We start from the raw sequence: 23,138 nt of genomic DNA on the forward strand, positions 1-23,138 counted from the left end.
TTGATTTGAGATCAGGGTGTGGGTGGGGTGGCAACGTTTATTCAAGAGTGGCAGCTGCCACCCCGTGCCACAAGCCACGCCTTCTTCTGCTTACGCACCAAACATGCTTTCTGTGAACACAGTCTGAGATTAGAGCAGATAAATTGGTGGATATGCACACACACCTTCACTGTTGCGCGTCTTTCTAGCGCATGTAATTAAGATTCGAGTTGGATTTGGCTGTTTTGCCTACAGTGGTTAACTTTTTTTTTTGAGTTAGCTCAATGGGAAACTGCGGGACCTGGATTATGTCCCCTCGTTGTGTTTGTCGTTGCTGTATTTCTGCCTAGTCTCCCTTGTTACGTGGATTTGGACAGAGCCCCTATTGTTCCCAGCCCACTCCTGCCTAATATGGCATTCTCAAGGAACGCTTCAGTTTCCTGAAAACGAGCGACGAGGAGCCGGCGAATGGAGAAGGCTGACCTAGAGAGTGAGAGACAAAATGGGAAAAATCGAGGCACCCACAGAAAGTGTTTGAGTGTCGGACACGGAGAGGGTTGGATGAGAGCTGGTGGACTGAGTGTGTGTAAATGCAGGCGGATCCGCAGGCGGGTTGTTTTGGAAGCGGGACGCAAAACAGTGCGGTTTACCGAGCAGGCGGATTAGTACGAGGCTTGAGAAGTCATCCTGAGGGGTTTGAACTCGTTTAACTGAAGGCCCTTCTTACAAAACGTCCTCTTAGAGACTACAGAAGGACAGGGATTAACGTGGTCCGTGCGCTAAAAGGGAAGGAGGTAGAGAGACAGCAGCACCATCATGCCTGGCCGTAGTTCCAGAAGGGAGCAGCGCACCGGGGCAGAGGACGGAGCGGACAGTGGAGAGCCCTTTACCGCCTCTGTCAAAAAGATGCTGAAGTGTGTGGTGGTCGGAGACGGAGCTGTTGGCAAGACCTGTTTAATCATGAGCTACGCCAATGACGCTTTCCCCGAGGAATATGTACCGACTGTGTTCGACCACTACGCAGGTGGGACAAATATTTCATCCCTCTTACTGTAATTACTGTACTCCATTGTATTGTGTTGTTCTGCATCCGGTGTCTCTCTCTCTCTTTCTCTCTCTCTCTCACACACACACACACACACACACACACACACACACACACACACACACACACTTTGGCACGCACGCACACTTAACCCCAGGGTCCCAAGAATAGCCCCTGATAGAGGAACTGTTTGTGACTGGATACACTTAATCCTCAGTCAAGACTTGAAACACACAAGTAAAACAAACCAATGTTTACAAACAGCTACACATTACACACAAAAGGATTGGAACATACCCTGTGCTACCTTTTGATCACATCCTGCTGTCATTATTGTCAATGAACCACAATAGGGTTACATTAAACAGGCATATTTAGTTTATTCTCCAATCTAAAAATAAAAAAAGAAAAGATTTTACTCATAATATCACCCTGTATTAAACTAAACTGGAGAGAAAAGTTGAGAGAATGCTCTGAAGGTATAGAACTGAAATGATCTCAGGCACATGATATCGACTCGAAAGAACCAGCAAAAGCACGAGGGTAGAAAGTTGAGGCAGATTATTCTCCCGCATGAAACCTCCAGCATGAAAACGATAAGAGCGGACTCTGAGTACTTCTTTATTCATTCTACTTTAACAAGCACTTTATCCCTAAAAGGGTTATTGTGGGTCCACTGCTTATCCCGGTAACAACTCTGGGTGTGAGGCAGGAGTACACACTGAGATAGGAAGCCAATCTACTTGCAAGGCATCGTGCACACACATATTTACACATAAGGGCAATGTGAGGACCAAATCTATACATTACTACAACCTGCAAATTTTAAGTTTTTGAAGGAGGGAGGAAACCAGAGATTACAGAGGAAACCTACATGGAGAGTTTGTAACATAGAACTGTGAGGCAGCAGTAGTGCCCATTAAGTCTCATTAGAGTGCATGTTATTGTATATTGTAGGCTCACGTCAAATGCTATAGCGTCTACGACACCACATGATTGTGCTGTAGTGGAGCTTACGCTTTCCATAGCTGAAATCTGTAACATATTAATGGTGTTTTGTAGTCTGACGACATGATCACCACCTTTAACAACCGTTAGATATGTTAGTTATCATTTTAATTCTTTACCTTTTCTACTGAGAGAGAGAGAGAGAGAGAGAGAGAGAGTAGTCCGAGGCAGTGTTTGTAACACATTTGCAGTCACAGCACGTGTTTAGATATTAAACTAAACCGCTCTGGATTTTTTTTTTTTGCTTAGATTTGTTTACACTCTGCTGATGTGTGGACGATGTGTCTGATATTCTGGTTATTTCTTCGCATGACAGTGACATCACTGGAAAAAGTTTCATCACAGTTAAAAAAAAAGTTCTCAGTGAACAAAAGGACAGAAATTTGACAAAATTCCAGTTTTCCCCGCAAACTTCCCTATAAAAAAGACAAAACTTTGTACAGCGTTCTAATTATAATCCGGCACACAAATAATGAATTGGTTACTCTGTGATCTTCACACACACTAGACAAAGAGCACCTGTTTATCTTTACAGTCAGAGTTGTGTCTGAAGTATGTCCAGAGCCAGAATACATTTAGAACAATCAACAATTTCACCCAGGCTTTGACACCATTTTATTTGTGAACTTTTGTTGGCTGGAGCTGCTTCTGCACATGGGCGAATTTATTACAAGGTCTAATGTGCATTAATGAGGCAGAACTCCTCAAGGCTAGAAGCGTGGGGGTGGGGGGGACACAATAGTGATGTATCACAGCACTTACTGTATGAAGGAACCTGTGAGTTGCAGATGTGGTCCAGACATGGAATGTTAACCATTGTTGATGTGATCTTTTAAATAGTCCCACAAGTGGTTTCTGACACTGCTCCCAAGGCTCATGTATACTACAAATGTCAGGTTTGTTGCTGCCTTCCAGGATTTTAGTTAGGAAACAGATTTAAAGGAAAAACACAAAGCCTCAATACTTGTGGGATTATCTGTTGGAAAGTGATGAAAAGACCATATGTTCATAGGAAATGTGACTCGCAGTCCAGCTTATTTTGTAACTCCTACTTTAGATAAACAGACGGATAAGTAACAATTAGAAGCATGTCCACAAAGTTTCAAGTCACGGTTGTTTGAAATTAAAGTGCTGTTTAAAGTGCACCAGGGCAATTGACAAAAGAAATCCTACCACACTATATGAAAGATTGTTATTGTTGATGCATTTATGTGGCAGTTAAAAGGCAGAGAGCCGGAAGAATGAAGGCCGTATAAGATATTTTAATTGGTTCAGTTACACTGCGTTGCCAAACAGATGTGACCTCACCACAGATTTTAAGGTCCCTTTTAAAAATTATGGGCTCTTAAAACCAAGCTGGTGGTTATGTAGTCAGATCATAATGTAGAAAGGATGCTGTGTGGTGATGCTTTTGTTATTTTCTTATTGTCCTTTTACTCCCCATACCGTGAAAGAGTGGAAAATGTACCTAAATCTGTGTGTGTGTGTTGGAAATAAGAAGCTAAAATATCAAGCATGATCTTATATGATGTATGGTTTGGGTTATTGTTATTATAAAATACTGAGTTACTCGGATTAGGTTGTTGAAAATCTGACATGACAGCATTCAAATCTACTGCCAAAAATGTTGCTAAGACAGCGACTATATAATCTCACTGCAAGGACGATTTAATATATACACTGTCAGTCAAAAGTTTTTACATGTTCATTCATTCTCAGAAAGCTGCTTTATCCAGGTCAGGTTTAGAAGTCTATTCCAGGAATATTCAGCATGAGACAGGAATGCACATTAGATGGGATGGTATCGCAGTGAGCCACGTACACACGTATAGCATAGCCAATATTTAGCATAGTCAATACACCTTGTACGCTTTTGGGAGGTAAGAGGGAACTGAAGAACCTGGAGGAAATCAATGTAGACACAGGGAGAAGCGCCATTCTGACAACAACACAGACACCAGAATGTTAATTCAAGGACACCGGCAACCTTTAACTGGCTGTGTATATAGAAATGGTTAAATATTGAAATTCAATTTATTTTCGTTTGTATTGCGCCTTTTAACAATGAACATTGTCTCGAAGCAGCTTAACACAGATAATGGGGTGATAAAAATGTTTTTTTTTTTTTACAAGTGTAAGTTTGTCCCTGATGAGCGACTGTGGCAAGGAAAAACTCCCAGAGAAGGCGAAATATTCGAAGTCTTGCTTTATCTCTTTCTCTCTCTGTGAAGAACTTGTAATAATCTCTAGATCATTGAATCTATTTACATTAGCCGATCGCTGACTTGCATTCAGTTTTCTCAGACAGCTCAGTCCAGCTATACATAGCCATACCCAGGTATGTTTAGAGAACCATATTAGCCTGTCTGGAATCATCAGGAGACATAAATATGCTATAAATCTTCTTGTCAAGCTTTGTTCATATGTGCTATACGTTAGAAACCTTACCAGTGATATTCAAACACTGAGACGGATGAGGAGAAAATAGAGGAGAAAAGATCAAGAGGGAAAAGAAGGGACATTCTTCTGTTGTGCGCAGCAGGGCTGAGTGAAAACACAGAGACTATCAATCGTTCCCATTTAGGTCTAGCCCCATCAGTTTCTCCACATGGAGAGGGCCTCGACATAGCATCATAATAAAATGGGTGAACTGTCACACAGTGTCTTAATGTCTAGGCCAAGGAACACAGCGCTCTCTTGTATAGTCCTGAATAGAGTCCATTGTTGTTGATATAGCAGTATTAGTGTTAAACAAGAAATGGCCATTATTTCGCTAGCAGTAGTTTACTGCAGAGATTGTAGTAGGCACCACATTTTTAAACACATGTTGCAATGGATGAAACAATACACACATATATATACTCCACATATGGGTCAATGGCTGCTAAACACTTTTGTTTGATAACCTTCTCAAACGTACCATGAAAATGGTAGGAAATTGTTATTGATTTTTTTTAAATTCTAAAAAATACTCAGTTTTTATATTCCTTAGTCTGATTACTTTTTCAATCAGTTAAAACAAATTTCCATTTTAGAATCACTCCTAGGTCTATTCACTCACGTCATGGGCTATAAAGGATGTAGGGCTAAAGTTCCACTGTGAAGAGAGGCCGTTGTTTCCGCTCACAAATCCCACTGGATCAAAATTCCCTTGTTCCAAACAAACAGATTGCGTTCCCAGTCTACGGCATAGAGACTGTTAACGTTGTCGAGATGAATCATTGTCTCTTGCGGCTCGCCACAAATCATGTAATATACCAGTGATATTGCCTTGTTAAGTCATGGGCACTTTTGGGACCATTGTGAATCTAATATAAAAATTATAATTAAAATATCCATCTTTGATGAGGAACACCATTTTGGTGCTGTTATGTGGTGTATGAGTAGGATCTCATTCTCCTGCTAATGTACAGGCCTTATTACTTATGGAAATACATTTTAGATGCTAAGTTTACCTAGCAAATGGCTGTTATGTAAGATTGGACAATGTCTGTATAGGAGAGGCAGTCTGTATATCCATAGTCTATACACAATGTATGCAAAAACATCACACCAAAAGTGAAACATCTTTTACTTCTCATATTGATAATGTACAGTTTGCATGACAGTTTGATGTTTATTATAACTACTTATAGCACATAGCTGTTAAATTCTTAAATCAAATTAGCCAGTAGGTGTTAATGTTCGATAACAGCATCGCTCTTATAGTGTTTACATGGATGTGCATGGCAAGCATTCCACAAAATCTAAGTCTAAAAATAAGCTTATTTTTGGAAGCATAATTCTGTGTCAAATGTAATTTTTCCCACATAGAACAGTCAGATTCAATTCAATAAAATTCATTTTTATTTGTATAGCGCTTTTAACAATGAACATTGTCTCAAAGCAGCTTTACACAAATAATGTGGTGATTGAGTGGAATAAGATGTTCTTTATAAGTGTAAGTTTGTCCTCGATCCGGGGGCGACTGTGGCAAGGAAAAACTCCCCGAGTTGGCATAAGGAAGAAACCTTGAGAGGAACCAGACTCAAGAACCCATCCTCATCCGGGTTGCACCGAATGTCCATTAACTTCAGATGAACAATGTTGCGGGGTGCAGTGTAGCAAACTGTTGAAATTTAAATACAGTCCAAATCCATCCTCAAAGCTCCCGTTCTTACTCCGGAATTTCATGGATGAGAATTTCATGGATGAGAATTTCATGGATGCACAAAGTGGCCTCTAATTGAAGAAAAATTGATGATTGTTCCATAATAAGATGCATTTTTTCATTACATTTTTTAAAAGAAAAAAGTGTCTTGTCAAAGGATGAAGGATTTTTATACCTGGCATTATGTACTTGTGGAAGTTAAACAACGTTAAACAAGTATGATTCAAGGATGTGTCAGATGATAGTCCTTGGGGTTTTTTGTGCTCTAAGTTTCTACGAATGTTTCTAAGAAAAAGTATGTCAGAAATGTCAAAAGGTTTAAAACATTATACAATTATCCCATCATCACTATTTCATTAAGTGCACGTCTTCTAACAATACATGTAATACATGTCCAGCTTTTTCTAAGAAAACATGTACAGCCCCTGATGAACCATCTGTTACATTACTTCAGGTTTTTTCTAACCAACGACCATTTTATTGACCCAAAAAACATGGACATCGGATTTCTCAAATTTTACATTTGTCACACTTTTAAGGTTTTTTATTTGATTCATCTTTATATTATTTGTTAAGTGGAAACATATAATTGTTGGCAAACTGCTGCTGTATAAGTGGAATAAGTAATAATACGCTTTGCATGCTTTGCATTAGGCCACATCATACCGCAAAGTCCCCAAAAATATTTGAATCACCATTTAAACATAATACTTTCGTCTCTAATAAGGTAGCTTCATCTTCTTCTCAGTCTGGGAGAGGGTATAAAAACACATTTCTGTATAAATAAGTCTGTACTGTCTTTAAAATAAAGATAAAGCGTAATTAGAGTGCAGGATATGAAGTGTATTTAGCACCTTGAAAAAGTTATTGTCAACACCTACACTTGATTGCAGGCTTTGCTGTATCACTTGATGTTTAAAAGCATGCGTTTGTTTGACGTAATAGAGTGTGTTACAATCTGCAGCAGGCTAACACTGTATTCCACCACCATGCTTAGATCAGCATCATGCCATACTAGTTATGCATCATTAATGCAACATTTATTTTATGCCCAATTTGCATGAGCACTAGATCTAGACAGTGCTACCAGAGATTGCTGATAAACCGAAGTTTTTAATAGATCAATAATTTAATAGCATCTCTAGCCTTACCGAAGACCGGTACTGAGCAGTGACCAGCATAAACTGCTTTTGTTTATATGTAAAGCCAGACTGTAAAACTTTTTCAAATTGAGCGTAAATCAACTGCCAGATGTGCATCTAGGTGCAGTCTCAAAAGGCATCTCGGTCTCAAAATGCAGAGGTTTGCAAACAAAAAATCCAAGTGCCAAAAAAAGCAACTGATTATGACTCATTTTATATTCATTTCTAGTTCCAAGAAACATCCCTTAGAGTTGCTGTCTACAGTCCCGTGTTCACATTGGCGAAGTGTGTTTGTAAGCAATGGCAGTGCACGGCTAATCAAAAGCTTTGCCTCGTTACTGTTTGAGCACAGCTTCACAGACATGATTTGATTAAAATGCATAATTAGCAGCGAACGTGCTCTCAATTGACCTGGGTCTTGCTCTTAGCCAGTTTAATCAACTGTACTAAAACACAGTGAAAATCAATGAGATGAAACATTCATTTTCCTGCACTTTATAATGTCCCGAAAGACTGTCTGTTATTAAATACAAAAGATCAATTACAATAATAATAACTGGATTACCTTTAACATGCAAAGCACATTTATGTTCTTGTGTGTGGATAAACACATTTCTATATACAAATGGGCAGAGAATGAAGTATATAGTTTATGCTCAAATCTATACTGGTATGAATAATATATTGTGTAATACATTTCATGCACGTAAAACAAGGTAATACAGCAAAGGTGTTAAACAAAACTTTGTCCCCTGTGCATGCATGATGAATAAACCCCAGTGATGACTGTCGTGGCTCGTGACTATCTGCAGCAGACCAAAATGAAAGAAAGACTAATTAAAAGTATTATTTTAAGAATAATGATAAAATGATTCTTGTAGGCATACTATATTCCAACAGTGACATTTAAAATCATTCACTTGCAAAAATTCCACCAAAACAGAGGTGTGTGTGTGTGTGTGTGTGTGTGTGTGTGTGTGTGTGTGTGTGTGTGTGTGTGTGTGTATATATGTGTGTGTATAAAAAAGTAATGTATAGTGTATCCAGCTGTCAAGAAATATATAACAAGATGAAATGCTGCATTTAACAGAATTATGCTACTGAGCCATAAAAAGTAGTGACCACATTACCCTTAATCACATTACTCGGAAAACTCCACCCCTAAAACACATGAAATATGCTTTCAGTATACTCTCACGAGTAGATAGCGGTTGCTAGCACAATTCCAGTAATCAGGGATATAGCGTCGGTTTTACCATGAACACTTCAAAACACGAGCAGGAGTTTCTTTTCTTATTGACCATTCTTTAGTTTCATTTTAATGGATTAATGAGAAATGAATTGCAGAAGTAGTTTAATCTGCAGGCTGGACTTAAAGGTCCAGAATGCAATGTGGTGCATCTTGGCTAACCAAGAGATTTGTCTCTGCAGGTTAGCATGAATGAGATGACAAGCATTGTTGAATGTTGGTAATTGTTGACTGGGCACTGAAAAATCATTTAACTGAAGAAAAAGAAAAAGAAAAAAAAACTAAGATGTTAAGGGTGAATTTTTTGTATAATCGTTTAAGATGTGTTTATTTATGCACTAGTATATGCAGTGCTCAACGATCACTACCAGGTTTATATTTTTGTTACAGTGCTTAATACTGTACTGGAATGTCAGGGATTTTCCCACCTACACTAATAGCACTGTTCATAGCATTTTATCTATTGTGCTTCCCTCTGAGTGGGTTGGTCAGCTAAAGAAGCCATGGTCGCGCTTTAAGCATTCTCGCATTACACAGAGCCACATTGTAAGAGGCCTGGAGACTTATCCACACCCCAAATCACATTACACAACATGTGTGGAGGTTTTCGGTTAGAGGGGGATGATTGAAACAACACCGTGTGTCTCTCTCTCCAAGCTGTGGAGTACAACAGGCAGGCCCCATGACGAGAGGCAGCTGACCGGATGGAACAGCTGAGGGCCCCTTTACCACCCCCAGATAACCACAATATTTTTCTCCCTCATTCTTCCTCTTTGTCTTTGTCCTTTTCCTGCTTTACCAGAAACAACGAAGTGGGACACAGGAGAGGAAGGCTGTGTGTGTCAACAGTCTACTCCTTATTTATTCAGAGTGTCTCAAGAGGAGACCAGTGCTTCTATAGGGAGCTGCGAGGGACAGCTGATACGTTGCAACAGAGACTCAGCCTCAAAGCATGTCCAAATGAAATGCTGTCTCAGTTTCATCCCCCCCCACTCACACCCATTTACTAGTCATATCAGCTACAGCTGCAGTCATTCAGTTCCTTACCAAAAATTGATAACCACAAAGTGTCGAGGTGATTTAGAAGCAGAGTTCAGCACTTTCTCACCGCCTTAGTGCCTTTCAGCATGCTGTTGCCTGCAGTATTTGGGATCGAACTCTTGTCTGCGTTTGTAGAGGAAGCTAAATTTAGCAGCCCCATTTGCAGTCGTTCCAGTGAATATAAGACACGACTGACTTGATTCGAATTTCTGAAGTGCTCTAAAGCCTCACACTGCGCATAGTCACTCATCAATTATATCTCTAATGTTTCAAGATTATGCCACATGCTGCCAAGGGATACAATAATGCTTGACGTAACGACATGATCTGCGGGGAAGTTTCATTTTGCTGCTGCTTCTCACCAGCCCTGTGGAGCTTCTAGCATTTCAGCTCATTACTACTGCAGATGAGGGGGAGAAAATTTTAAATTACCATATTGCCTTTTACAAGCATTGCACTAGTGTCAATGCCCAGAGTGAAACCTTTAGGGAATATAGAGACAGCATAGTGTGCAGTTAAAGAGACAGGAAAGTGCTCAGCTGACACACTTGTTTCTTTACTGAGTGCTGGTTGTAGACAGCAAAAAAAAAAAAAAAAAAGCATGGCTGTGTCTGGCCATTTTCCTCTATGTTATAACAAAACAACTGTCCTTTTATGTGCTTATCACCCACAAGGATGTATATTGTTTCTACACACACACACACACACACACACACAATGCCCTTCCTTATGACACTTTTAAAACTAAACATCTTCAGCTGCAGCAGCTGTCTTATTCCAATCCCAGCCAATTTCCAGCTTTTCCAGCTGACTAAAGGGCCAATTCTTATAAGATCATATGTTTTATCAACTTAATCAGGGGGAACAAATAATTTCTCTAAATGCTTAACAGTGTAGATTAAAAATTCAGTTGGTTTGGAATTCAGTAAAGACAAAGAAGTTATGATCGTTACAATTATTATTCACAGCTTTCATCAGATGTGAAAACGGCTCTGTTCCAAATGGTTCACTAAGCCCTGTGGTGCATCTACTAAGGAGCCAAGAAAGTGCTTAGCGCACACACAATGACTTTATTAAATGCTGGTTGTTGAGAACATAAGCCAAAAAAAGAGCATGGTGTGTTTTCCTCTTTATGATCACACTAGTCTACTGTTATTGACTCATCACCCATAATGATAGATGTATTGTACACCTCTTATATTTAGTGTACAAGTTATGAAGTGATAAGACAAAAGATCACCATTGTATTTAAACTGTAGTTTGAATTTTTTTTTCAAATACATTTCAGCCAAACTGAACCAAATGCAATCAATCTACTCAGTTCCACAGTGTAAACAGTAGGCACTGGTGGCTCATCTGAAGGGTCAGGTGGGGCAGATATACACTGTAAAAGCTTTGTAAACAATATTAATCTTCATTAACTCTTCATTAATTTATAGTTTTTAAGTGACCAGGGAAAAAAATAAGACAATGTTCTGTAGATTTGGTTACTTTCTGTAGATATGGTATAATTGTGGAAAGGCACATTCGCTGCCACTTTCAGATCTATCAAGATCCATATTGTTAAAAATGGGAACTTCAACAATGAGACCCACTGGGAGAGCAATCCATTCTATAAATCTTAATGGGGAGGAGCATCAGCCAGGGAAGTTAATGATAGTACTGTTTCTATACCTTCTAGCACACAGTGGGAATGATGACATAAACTTTCTCTATCAAGAGTTGAACTTTTTCCGTCCACATTTTTTAGTCTTTTTCCTGATTAGAAAAGATGTGATTAGCAGGTTTAATCTACACTGTTATCTAGCAATTTCATTAACTAGCTAGGGTGTTGATGTGTCTTTGGAGTGCAATTATTAGCAATCAGAAACGAGCATAATTGCACCAGTTGCACCACAATTAGCCGAGATCGGAAAAATGTGTACATCTGAAAGACTTAGTTAAGTGAGTTAATGTGGACATGTTTAGTTTGATCATTTGCAGTTTGGCATTTTCTTTGGCTATTCGTCAGGGTTTGGCGTATGGGCATTCAGACCCGGGTACATCCTTCTGTTCTCTGAACATTTGGTGTTGAAAATTACAGCTGCCTGTTACATGGTTGCTTTAAAAAAATCTCTAGCTGCTAGCTTGTAACTTAAGTCAAGCGTGACAAGTTCTCAACTTAAAATAGTTTGAGGCTATGTTGTTATGATGTCATTTTGATTCGACTGAATCTATGGTCACAAGCTTCTGTAGACAGTAGGATGCATTCAGTCACCTCGCTAGCCTCATGCTAGTACAAACATATGCTTGTGTAAGAATACAAAAACCCTACAGCGAAATGTTGATTTTACTTTTTAAAAGGTTTGTAAAGAAGAAGGCCTTTAGTTTACTCAGTAACCATGTACTGTATTTTATTTGCAATTTGTAGATGCAAAAAAACTCATCATTTTTATGTGGCTTCTTTCACAGTAAATATTACAGTGTCTGGCAGACAGCACTTGTTGGGGTTGTACGATACTGCTGGTCAGGTAAGTGATTACTTATATAATTATTTTATCTTTTTTTTGTAGAACAATACTTGAATAAGTATAAACTATAATCACATATTTCATTAATAGTACATAGAGTATGTTCTGACTTAAATAAGGGTACATTCTGTTGTGCATAATGCATTATGACTGTTTCACAAATAAACTTGACGTTTTGATAGATGACCTTAACCATTTTTCCGGACTGACTCCCTTCATCATCAAACTGTTATTGATGGTTTTATTGCTTTGCGTCAGATAACTCAATATCTCCAAAGTAAATAAGCTTCTTCAGATGTCTCATAATTGGGAACACACAAGAAAGGCACACTCAATATTATGCAGCCTGCATCCATCTGGAAGAGAGGAAAGCTGTCAGGTGTTATCCACTCAAACTGCTGTGTGCTTGTAGGCTACAGTGTGTGGTGTCAGTTGCATACACCATAACGGGGTGATATAATGTAAGCAAGCAGTACCGATTCACTGGATGGATTGATAGCATGAACATAAATGCTAATTTTACCTTCAGCATTTTTGGGGGATGTGAGGACATGGTAGCTTAGTGTCCAAGTTGTTTGACTTCTTTTTATTAAGGTTGTGAGATCAAATACTAGAATCACCAAGCTGCCACTCTTGGGTGCTTTAGCAAGGCCCTTAACCCTCAACTGTTTAAATGTAGAAAAAAAGATCATTGTAAGTCGCTCTGGAAAAGGGGGTCAGTCCAACCTGGGTAACAGGTGGGTAACAAATTTAACAACAATATGAAAAATGTATCATAAGTTGTTTGTCTATGACAACGCATCCAAACCCCTTTTCGTAGATTTTACACATTTCTGCAACTGTATTGAAGGGATGAAGACCATTATTTTAAAATAATGATTATTTCACTTGATGATGATGATGATGCACAGCTCTGTCTAAGACATTGATCCAAAATCACTCAGGTGTTCAGTTCTTTTGAGATCTGATGACTGCAAAGGTCACAGTATATGATGAATAGGGGTGTTACTAAATAGAAGCTTACTACCTGTAAAGTGAACCTTCTTGATCTTTCTGGACACAAATGTAAAGAGTAAAGTAAATCTGATGAAATATTCCTAGATGGTTATCGGCGTCTGCTGTAGCAGAAGATCACTATTTCTTAAATTGGGGATGATATATACAGTACAGACCAAAAGTATGGACACACCTTCTCATTCAAAGAGTTTTCTTTATATCATGACTATGAAAATTGTAGAGTCACACTGAAGGCATCAAGGGCTATTTGACCAAGAAGGAGAGTGATGGGGTGCTGCGCCAGATGACCTGGCCTCCACAGTCACCCGACCTGAACCCAATCGAGATGGTTTAGGGGTGAGCTGGACCGCAGAGTGAAGGCAAAAGGGCCAACAAGTGCCGAGCATCTCTCAGGGAACTCCTTCAAGACTGTTGGAAGACCATTTCAGGTGACTACCTCTTGAAGCTCATCAAGAGAATGCCAAGAGTGTGCAAAGCAGTAATCAAAGCAAAAGTTGGCTACTTTGAAGAACCTAGAATATGACATTTTTCAGTTGTTTCACACTTTTTTGTTATGTATATAATTCCATATATAATTCCACGTGTTAATTCATAGTTTTGATGCCTTCAGTGTGAATCTACAATTTTCATAGTCATGAAAATAAAGAAAACTCTTTGAATGAGAAGGTGTGTCCAAACTTTGGTCTGTACTGTGTATATATATATATATATATATATATATATATATATATATATATATATATATATATATATATATATATATATATTTTTTTTTTTTGGTACATAGTTATCTTGCAAACTCAGTCACATTAGATAGAAGATAGAAAACTTGCCAGAAAATGCCACAGTGTACCTGGTTAAGGAGATATAATTTCTGCAGTAATTTGTAAATGAAAACGACATTGTGTCATGACCCCACTCATATCCAGTTTAAATCCGAGTACAGAATCAGATCTGAATATTTGAAGGCCTGAACAACTGCAGATATTGGCATTGCTTTACATCCCTAATTTACAGTATATGATTTCCATACTCCTTATTCCTTGTGCCTTAAGGAAGAGAGAATTGATGTCTTACAGAAGACAGCTCCCTTTTAGCATTGAAACGTTTCATCGTAGGATAAAAGAGATCAGTCAGAATAACATTGCATTGATTTGCCGTAAATCTTAAAGTCTAAAGGGGACCCAAACCATGGCGGTACAATTCCCTTCACAGCAAAACAGAGATAACATTTGTTTCCTTTATCACCTGCCTGTAGCTCCTGTCACAAGATTATTTATTCAAGTCACAAGACATTATATGGAAAGAAAATAAAAGAATATCGCACAATTGGACCACTATTTGAAGTCGGACGATCTGTTTTCTTTCATTTCTACTGTGTGCAGTAGTTTGTTAGATGGATGTACGCTCATTGTCCACTTTATTAGGAACACCTGTGCAATCATTTACTAAATCAGCCAATCATGTGGCAACAGTGCAATGAAAAAAAGAAAAAAGCATGCAGATACAGGTCAAGAGTGTCTGTTTATAGTAACATTAAAATACTGTGATCCTTGAGGTCAGAGGACATGGTATAACTGTTTCAAGCTGCCTGGAAGGGTATAGTAACTCTGTTTACAACTATGGGGAGCACAAAAGGCATCTCAGCATGGCCAAAATATTACACATTGTGATGAATATGCTACAACAGCAGAAGACCATATCTGGTTCTCATGCCAGTGAAGAACATAAATTTGAGACAATCATAGGCAAAATAAAATACAAAAAAAAATCTGAGACACTCAGCAAAACTATATTAATTAAAGATTAGGATAAAACGGAATAGTTAAAGATTGGTATTGAAAATTACCTGGTCTTTTTCAGTTTTCAGATGTAGCATTTGGTTGAGCCTGTGCCCTTTGTATAGTTTTGTATAGTTTCTTTGCTGTTGTAATCCATCCACCTTAAATATGATGTGCTGTGCATGACCACAATTGACTGACTAGATAACTGCAGGAATTAACAGGTCTCCTTAATAAGTATCCAGTGAGTGTATGTATGTGGTAAACCGGGACATTGTGCAAGCCAAGTGTGGATGTAAAACCATTTGACACATGTAGCATGTAGTCATTAAAACCCAAAATTTCCCTCAGTTTATCAAGCAGCTATCAAGCAGCTCATATCATTGGAGAGGTGTAGATGACACTTTACAACATAGTCTTCATACCCATAAAGTAGTGAAGTGCAGACACTGAAATTACTCACTGTGTTGCCCTTCACTGCACTGGCATTGTGCGTTTCACTGAAGCGCATTTCCAACATGCTTGACTCTTCTTCTATAGTAAACACTTACCCTGGGATCAACTGCACTTCAGCACTAAAGGGTCTGGCTCTTATCAGAAAAGCCAGTATCAGGACAGAGCTCTCATGTTGCCCTATAAAAAAATAAGTGCTATAAATGTTTTTTTTTCTATTTCGATACAGATCCCTTTATCAGAAACATTACAGGCATTTCATCAATCAAACATGTACAGAATATAGAGCAAATGCAGGCAAAATTTATATCGATTGCGGTATGATTTTTGGTGCCATGGGCTTGTTTGATTATTTCAGAAATGCTAATCTCCTGGAGATTTCACACACAACGAGTTTACACCGAATAGTGCAATAAACAAACAAAAACACAAATGAGCAACAGATCTATATGTTGTTCTTGAGAGCAGACAGAGGAGAATGGCCAGACTGGTTTATATGGACTGGAAGGCAACTACAATAACCACTCTTTAAAAGGATTGTGAGCAGAAAAGCATCTCAGAAAACTCTGAACGTTGAGGTGGATAGACTTCAACAGGAGAAGCTTCAGGAAAGAACAGGAATCCGAGGCATCAGTGGGCACAGGTGAACTGAAACTGAACAAGATTGGCAAAATGTTGCCTTTTTTCAATTTTTTTATCTGTCCAGTTCATTGCACAGTGTTATCGACTCACACTGGCAGGTTTCAGCAAAATTCCCAACTCGGCTCAAACTCCACAACTAGATAAAAAGGTTTCTTCTTTTCTCAGGTCTTGTGTGGGAAAAGTAAATATATAAAATCACATTCCGGCCATATTTCTGTTAAATGTCACGTCTAGACAAAAATACAAAAATAGAAATGAATGTTTTAAGCATAAACACGGATATTTCCTTAATTTGCAGGATTTTACACATTACACTGCTGCCACATGATTGACTTATTAGATAATTGCATTATATTGAAGTTGCCAGTGTGTACAAGCATTTTCTAATTGTACAATGGATTGTGTACAACATATTTAATTTTCTCCTTTCCTTTATTGAACAGTTTGATTTTTAACAGCAGGCGTGCTGTGATTAAAAAATGGATTTCGCTTCTTGTCATCTCCTCTGTTGTTTACAGGAAGACTACAACCAGCTGCGGCCCCTTTCCTACCCCAACACTGACGTGTTTCTTATCTGCTTCTCCGTGGTGAACCCGGCTTCATATTACAACGTGCAGGAGGAGTGGGTTCCCGAGCTCAAGTCTTGCATGCCTCGTGTGCCGTACATCCTCATAGGCACACAGGTGAGCACCATGAACAGACAGACAGAACATCTGTGTATAAAAAAAAAAAGCCAGAAGTATTTATACAACTATTAGTTTTCTGTCCACTAATTTAATTTGTCGAGCACCTTTCCAAGAGTGCCTGTATTTACTGTAAATACTGGTCTTCCTGGAATATTTCACCATGCCTATCACTCTACCTTTCATCGCATTGCATTATACTTCCTAGTTCCAGAAAGGTTATTACAGAAGTCTTAATGAAAAATGTCAGGAATATGACTTTTTACATAAATTATTAAAGCCCACCTAATATTGACATGCAGGATCATGTTGGATTTGTAATTATTACAGAATTTGAATATGTAGTAATACTTACAAATTCCTGTTCAGCATCTTTATTCAGGCTGACAGAGCTTGAGCAAGTTTACCAAGTTGAATAAATAAAGATATTAGAATCAGGAGGGTGTGTATGTGATAAAGATACCAGAAGACTTGCACAAACAAATGACTGCTTTTTATTTTGTTAATCAAACTTTGTGTCTCTGTACAACAACTATTTTTTACTTTTAGTCACACAGAATGTGTATGAAAGAAATAATAATCCCAATTAAATCAATTGCATTTCCAAAGTCCATCAAAATGCAAACGTTTTTAGCTACTGCCAAAACGGCACCAGGTGAACCATAGGACTGGCAGTTCCAATCGCTGAGTAGAGAAAAAGAAAGTCCCTTGCAGCTGCAATACTGAAATCTGGCATCCTGGCCTAGAAATGTCCATGTTAGTTACAGATTATCAGTGTGTCTTAACAGTAACAAATGTGGACTATTAAGGAAGAAAGGCTTCAAGTCCAATCTACTTACGAAGATTAGACCGAGACCGAATAAACACTTTTAAGGATGATTGTAGTAGAATTGATATTGCTACGTACTGTATATTTTTAAAAAAGTTGTCATTTGTAACATCATTTTGTTTGGCGTGTCTCAGATTGACTTGCGAGACGATCCAAAGACACTTGCCCGTTTGCTCCAAATGAAGGAGAAACCACTGACATATGAACAAGGCCTCAAACTGGCCAAAGAGGTATGAAAATCTCATTCATCTCATCTCCGACATACCTTTTCTAAGATGCATACCGACGGTAGTCTCTGTCATGTTCGTACATGTTTTTATGTTGCGTATGCAGATTGGAGCGCAGTGCTACCTCGAGTGTTCCGCACTAACACAGAAGGGGCTAAAGACAGTGTTTGACGAGGCCATCCTGACAATCTTCAGCCCCAAGAAACAGAAGAGGTGCTGTATATCATGCAGGAGCTGCTGTACTATTGCATGATCACAGTGCCATGAGGCATATCACCCTTAAAATCGGTCTAAGACACGGTTCCTTCAGTACCTGAAAGGGGAAATGACACACAGCCGAGGGCCTTCAGCACCTTCAGTTCAATAAGTATTCTGCGTCACCTCAACTTTCATGAACACGAGAAAAAAAAAAAAATCACACTTCTGTTCCTTTATTAATTATTTTTCGCCCTCTGGGTTTACTGCTTTTAGCTGGGTTTTTCACACATTCTGTAAAGCACATTTTCTGGACTCGAACAGACGTTGACATGAACAAACAAGACATGCTTTACTGGTTTGGAGTGGATATAAATGAAAGCAATGTGTTTATCAGTTGTGCTCTCATCCAACTCCTAATAGTGTGATCAAAAAGGTTTCCTTTGGGATTTGGAAACTCCAAACTATATCTATAGATGACTACATTGATTTTTTTTTTTTTTTTTTTTTAAGCTCGACACAAGTGCCTCGATCAACAACCCAGTATTGTTCTTGTGCTCATACCAAAGACAGTTTGCTTTCTTACCTTAAGCTTTAGACAAGCATACAGGTCTCTGAATTGCCACAGGGAGACTTCCCCAATTACCAGTCTAATAAAAGTCTTGTTTTTCATGAGCTATTTTTAGTTTCATACATTATAGGCCTTTCAAAGGCCCGTGAAACAAATGTTGAAAATCTATTACTCAGTAAAAGCCTGATTGTCTTGGATCAATAACATGCTCTTTTGAATAGCTGTGGTCTGAGATAGTTAATAAGGGAAATTCTCAGGAGGTTGGCCAAATGATCAATAGGAAAGCAGATACAGGCAGGAAATGGTAGAAATGGGAAAACAATTTAGTTTTCAAGATGAGTGTTTCAAACAACACTTACCCTAGTGGTGCTACACATGACATTGTTCAATTCAATTAAATATTATTTGTATAGCTCTTTCAACAATGGACATTGTCCCAAAGCAGCTTTACTGAAATAATTACATTACAACATGAATTCTAGCGTCACAAAATTGTCCCTCTAAGTTTATCCCTAATGAGCAAATTGGTGGCAGTGGTGGCAAGGAAATGAGGTATGAGAGAAGAAATCAGGCTTCAAAGGGAACCCATCCTCATCTGTGTGACACAGTGTTCCATCATTAGTGAGGTTATCTATTGTTTAATGATGGGCATTTAAGTGCAACGCTGTTAAAGGTAATTGTGGACCTAAACCCATTTTAGCAAACTGTTTACTTTAATTACTCCAAATCCATCATTATGGATCTTAAGTTTAATCCTCCACAGCAATTTATGGAGAAACAACTAAGGATTTCAGTGGCAGGAGTGCAAACATTGCAGCCAACATTTACAGCACAGGAAACACCAAAACATTATCTGTCCATCCCCCGTTTCTGCAATAATTCCCACGCACAGGGTAGACAGTAATGCCCATATTCGTACCCAGAGTTAGAGGCCAATTTTTTTCTCTCCCTTCCGGTTACAGATGTCTGTGGCATCATCAGTATTCAAACTCACATTTTGACCTGTAACATCACAAGACCGTGGTATCTGGTTGGTGCTTATTTTCACATAGTGAACACAGAATTTTAATCTTTCTTTTTTTTCTAATGCTTTTGTGATCAAAATTCATTTGCTACGGTCTATTTGTATTTTGTATGTTGCCACTCCTGCAATAACGGTGCTTGGGAACTCCACAGGATGTGATTTTGCATTTTAACACAACAAAGACAAAAGATTTTCTCATCTCCAACAGCAATCATATACTGGTTTACTTCTCCTTTCTGCCAAATCCACCTCCTTCTTTGACCTTCTTTAAGAACTACCTAATCACATACAGCTTTGCCTTTCTCCCTCATTTTTTTCCCCCAAAGGTCTCATGGAGCAGCCAGGGCTCTACATCATGCTAAATCTCTGAACTCCTTCCCTTCAAGAGCTTTAGTGTGTTGCTTCGTATTAAAAATAAAAAAGAACAGTGCAGGAGTTTAGATACATTCTCACATTCACTTATAGCTTTCCAGCTTCTGAAATAACACTAAACACCCAAATCTTTACTCAGTACTACTTAAATGTGCTCCTGCCCTGGCATTAATCTGAATTGCCCTGTTGTACACTGGTTGCTTTTAAGTGGCACCTCAGGGACGAATTCTGATGCGCGAAACCTCCTCGCGAAGACGAAGAGAAAAAGGCCCATTAAACACAGGAGGAATGAGCCTGAATCCACGTGCCTTTCATGTAGCACAGAGTTGGTTTATTTTATATATCTTCTTTTCAGACACTGTGCCTTACATCATCCTATGCAACAAATTGTATATTGTAATCATACATAGAGGACCAGCAGCAGCTCTGGCCACATTTACAATAACTTAAACTGTGTAACCTTTTTTTAAATTTAGATTGTGGTGACTTTTGTATATGTATTGGTTTGTACATTATACATAAAGACAGCAGTTTTAGTTACTATGTCAGTATGTGTAATAAACTGTCAACTTGGTGTATTAGTGCTTTTCTTTTTACATTTCATGATTATAGCTTTCACATACGGTGTGATTAAAACTTAAGAAACTGAATGTACAAAAAATACTTTCAGCGGATTTTACAGTCCCATGGTGATAGTTCATAATAGTGAAATACTATGATTATTCATAAAGAAGAGACCAAGAAACACAAGAAATCATGCAGAGTAGCTTCATCACTGTTAATTTATACTTATGCTGTTTAGATTCCATGATTATGCTAAACTGTGGAGACCTTACCATAAGATTTGTATGTATCGTAATTTCCGGACTATAAAGCGCACCATATATAAGCCGCACACACTGAATTTGACAAAGATTTTTATTTTAAACATAAATAAGTCGCATCTGTCTATAAGCCGTCTACATTGAAACTAATGAATTTTGCACAGGCTTTAACGAAAGTGTCTGTAACACGGTGTAACGGGTGAAATATGTTTTTATCCAGAGGTGGGAAGTAATGAAGTACAAATACTTTGTTACTGTACTTAAGTAGATTTGTTCTGGTATCAGTACTTTACTCCACTATTTATTTTTCAGACAACTTTTTACTTTTACTTTTTTACACAAATATCTGTACTTTTTACTTCTTACATTTTCAAAACAGACTCGTTACTTTAGTTTTAATCCATTGATTTGGTGAAATATAATTTTTTTATTTTCACTGCGCGCCGATTTCAGCCGAACAACCGATTTCCTGTTACTGCGCGTTCAATCCACTGGTGTATAAAGTCCTGACTCTCACTCACCACAGAAGGCAGTAAGAAGTTTGGGGTTAATGTGGATGAGACAGAGGGAGTCAGTGATGAGAACATGACTGAGAACAGACACATTCCTGATCATCATCATCTTTTCTCTGCTTGTGTTCTATATGTGGATCTTCAGCCTGCACACATTCATTAGGTAACAACATTTTTAATTAGTTTTGTATTTATATATATATATATATATATATATATATATATATATATATATATATATATATATAATATAAATATATATAATATAAATACAAAACGAAAATTTCGTGCCGTTTAAAATAATTTTAATCTTGACAGCTATATATATATATATATATATATATATATATATATATATATATATGGCTGTCAAGATTTAAATTATTTTAAACGGCACGTAATTTTTTCCTTTCTTTACTTAGATATAAAAACTCCAGATAAAAATATTTTTAATCAGTAAACTTTTGTTTTATTTCTGAGTCTCAAATCAAACACCAAAATCCGTCATGTTTCTTACAATTAACCCTCTGGGTGGCGTTTTGTGGGTTTTTCCCTCATAATGGCGACACAAACTTAAATTACTGTCTTTATTGATTGTACAGATAAAAAACAATACATCATTTAAATCTGTAAAATGTCTATAATTTTATATATATATATAAGCTTCCTGACTTGACTTGAAGAGGTTTATTTTCTTCGGTATCACCTCATTAACTGTCCGTGTGGAAACATAGCAAAGGCTCTAAATGATGTCCACACGTCTCTGCACTGATATAGCCTTTATATTTAATCACTGTACATATGCTTACATATATATCACATGCTGTAAATATGATACATGTTTAACACCTCCAAGCTGCCAGTTTTGGGCACCTGAGCAAGCCCTTAACTCACTACTGCTCATTTAGTAAATGAGATCATTAAGAGTCGCTCGGGATAAACACTTCCAACAGGAAGTGGCTATATCTCGCTATCTTTGTCTCTCTATTTTCTCTATCTAATTGTCTCTGTGTCTCTTTTAGTAAATGTCTCTGTCTCACTGTATATGTCTCTCTCTTGCTGTCTCTCTATTTGTTTCTCACTCTTTCTAAAGCTGTGTCTGTGTCTCTTTGTCTTTGTCTCTGTCTTTCCTGCTTATTTACATGTCTAACAAAGTTTTGAGTAATGCCATTAGTGATCTATGATGAAAGACTTTCCTGGTTCGATTTTTACCTCTAGTTTCATATTGAACATTATAAGAAGTTTTTAAAAAAACAGAACAATGAAAGATCATTAAAATTGGTTGCTGGCAAATCATGGTATATCAGTGGTGCAGGTGTTGGAGATGTGGTTCTTGTACCTGAGTCACTTCTCATAGACTTCGAGTTACTGAGAGAATGTACAGGAAGGAGAAGTTTTGACCCTCTACCATCATGATCAAAGAGAAAACACTGGTCTCCTAACTTTAGAAAAGTCAAGAGTCCAATAAGCAACGGTTTGTTTGCCTCTCCTGTGTTGGTGTAATGGTCAGTGAAGTGGTCGCTACTATCTGACTCACCCGGTTCGATTCCTACCCCTTAGATTTCCTTTAAATTGTTTAAAAAGTTTTTAAAAAGAACCAGAAAAGGTCCTAAAAATCAGGTTCTTGCAGGAGATCCTGTGGCTCAATTGGAAGAGCTTTACCTCTGGGTTGAGAGGTTGCTGGTTCAAACCCCGGCCAGGGCTCAAAGTTAAGAGTGTGGAAGGTTCCGGTGGCTGTAGTAAGGAAGGTGTCAGAAATGGCTGCGTGGAAGGTTGGATGTGGTTTCGGAGGGCGTATCCTGAAGCAGGGGGGCAATATCCGGGCATCTGCCCCCCCGGTGTCTGAGTAGCTGAAAACAGGGGGTTATGAAGCAAAAACGTTCA

At 38.1% G+C, this 23,138-nt stretch overlaps 1 protein-coding gene across 1 annotated transcript; it reads left to right on the forward strand.

The window, feature by feature from the left end:
- The first annotated feature begins 94 nt into the window (after positions 1-94).
- Positions 95-20,492, forward strand: rhoj (ras homolog family member J). Its single transcript, XM_046836169.1, has 5 exons — positions 95-1,003; positions 12,066-12,124; positions 16,536-16,700; positions 17,664-17,759; positions 17,863-20,492. The coding sequence occupies exons 1-5, from the start codon at positions 796-798 to the stop codon at positions 18,007-18,009; spliced, it is 675 nt and encodes a 224-aa protein (XP_046692125.1). The 5' UTR covers positions 95-795; the 3' UTR covers positions 18,010-20,492.
- Positions 20,493-23,138: the final 2,646 nt, after the last annotated feature.

Source organism: Silurus meridionalis, chromosome 23 (genome assembly GCF_014805685.1).
Source record: "Silurus meridionalis isolate SWU-2019-XX chromosome 23, ASM1480568v1, whole genome shotgun sequence".
NCBI lineage: Eukaryota > Metazoa > Chordata > Actinopteri > Siluriformes > Siluridae > Silurus > Silurus meridionalis.